The following is a 2,092-nucleotide window of genomic DNA, read 5'->3' on the forward strand; positions in this document are numbered from 1 at the left end:
AGGGAAACGTAGAGAGGAGAGCTAGATAGGTAGAGAGGAGGTAAGAAATAAAGGAAATAGAGATGGATATAAAGGAAGACGCAAAGAGGAACGTTGCTTATATAGAGAAAGACGAAAATAGATGGAGATGTACTGAGAAACACGGGAAAACAGAAATTCAGAAATACAAAGAAAGACACAGAGAGGTACGAAAATAGACAGAGACAAAGTGAGAGATAGAGGAAAGCAGAGATACATTAAGGCAGTGCAAGACACACAGCGATACAAAGATAGGTAGAGAAAGTGAGAAACACAGAGGCACAGTAGGCAAGATAGAGCAATGCAAAAATAGATAGAGATGGACTGAGGAACAGAGGAAAGCAGAGATAGACAGACACAGAGAGATACGAAAATAGACAGAGATGAACCGAGAGAAACGTAGAAAAGCAGAGCTCCGCTAAAGAGGAAGCAAGCCACGCAACGATACAAAGATAGATAGAGAAGGTGGGAAACACAGTAGGCAAGACAGAGCCATACAAAAATAGACAGAGACAAACCGAGAAGCACACAAAACCAGAGATACATAAATACAAAGAAAGACGCGAAGCCGAGAGAGAGCGAAACCGAGAAACAGAGAAAGCCAGATCTCCCCTAAAGACAAAAGACCCCATACAGCGATACAAACGCACCCAGGAGAAAGCGAGAAACACGGTACGCGATACTATCCAACGAAGACCGCGTTCGGCCATCGGTAGATGGGTAGTTTGCGCTCCCCGTCGCGCGGGTGGAAAAGCGGGCGCAAATGCTAATGAGCCTCGGTTTACGGGCGGTAGAGACACCCCGGCTGGTGAGGGAGGGAGGGGGGGGGATGGTTTCCAGTGGTTCAACGTAGCGCAGAGATGGTAGGGATGGCCTGAGGTCGATGGTGGTCGTCAGGGATAACCGTTAAGAGCGGGGAGAGAGCGTGGGCGTTACGGGACCGCCCAGCGATCCGACGATTGGCCGGCGTCCGAATGGCGTCCTGGGGGACGCGTGGCGTCGCGTCACCAACGCTCTAACCTTTAGCCACCACCGTCCGGCCACCTTCTGCAACCCCCTTGCGGTGCTCTCGTGTTACGAGGACGCGAGAGGTCCACGCGAGAGCCGCGCGAGTCTTCGCCGCGAGGATGGAGCAGCTCGCCCAGTTCGTCTCCAAGAGCTTCGACAACGCGGCCGGCGAACACGCGGGTTGCAGAACGACCAACGAAAGACCGCCGTCCGCGAGAATCACCCTAAGTGTCGCGCATCTGCTCGGTGATCCTGCGGAGAACGACTGCAGTACGTTCTTCTGTTTGTGCTTCTCGCTTACACTCCTTCGAGTTTCTCTTAAGTCGCCCTTAAGTCTCAAGTGGTGGATAGTTTCCTTTTTTGTTTGGGTGGTTTCAGTCGAGATTGGATTAAGTTCGTTGCCTCGTCGAGTGTGGGATTTATGGTTGTGATATGGGAGATGGTTCGTCAGGAGTGTGAACTGTTTCGGTGTGGTTTTTGGAGTGAGTGGTTTGTTATGGAATTGCGAGGACGCTGGATTTTGTTGGGATCAGTTGGCAGGTTTGAATTAAAAGGAGGAGATTGTGGGTCTTGTATGTGCTAAGTATTGGCTTGGATAAGTGATTTTTATGATTTTGGTAGGTGGGTCTGTTTTGACCCGTGTTTTCAAGAGCCCCACTGAAGATTCTCGATCATTTTTATACGTAATTATTGTAAAAAGGAAATAGTAAGAGCGTCTGTTTATGCTTTGTTTATTATTAGGTTGTCCCATAAGTTGGTACTATAAGTAAAAAATATTTTAACGAGAAAGTACAGAAGTTTTATAGCGACGTCATAATGGCTCTACCAAAAAAGGGAGAAATTTTAGAGCGAGGAGGCTATTACATTTTTTGTTCAAATTTAAACATACTACGCTTGAAATATTGATCTAAATTTCGGTATAAAGTTAGGCAAGAATACTTCTTTTTTGTATTTTATTATTTATTTGTATTGTTGAAACAACGATATCGCGAAAGAATCGCATTCTAAGTGATACAAGCAGAAGAAAAGGCAGACACTGGCTTAAACACAGCCGACGCTTCTAGCG

The 2,092-nt window shown here is 46.8% G+C and overlaps 1 protein-coding gene across 1 annotated transcript in view; it reads left to right on the top strand.

Annotated features, from left to right (window-relative positions):
- The first annotated feature begins 1,145 nt into the window (after positions 1 to 1,145).
- The window catches only part of LOC108572983 (short stature homeobox protein 2-like), a 12,316-nt gene continuing 11,369 nt past the window's right edge, over positions 1,146 to 2,092 (top strand). The window contains exon 1 of the mRNA XM_017935332.1: positions 1,146 to 1,296. Coding sequence (XP_017790821.1) covers positions 1,146 to 1,296 — 151 coding nt within the window. The remainder of the gene's footprint in view (positions 1,297 to 2,092) is intronic.

This window comes from Habropoda laboriosa, unplaced genomic scaffold, assembly GCF_001263275.1.
Source record: "Habropoda laboriosa isolate 0110345459 unplaced genomic scaffold, ASM126327v1 scaffold102, whole genome shotgun sequence".
Taxonomy (NCBI): domain Eukaryota; kingdom Metazoa; phylum Arthropoda; class Insecta; order Hymenoptera; family Apidae; genus Habropoda; species Habropoda laboriosa.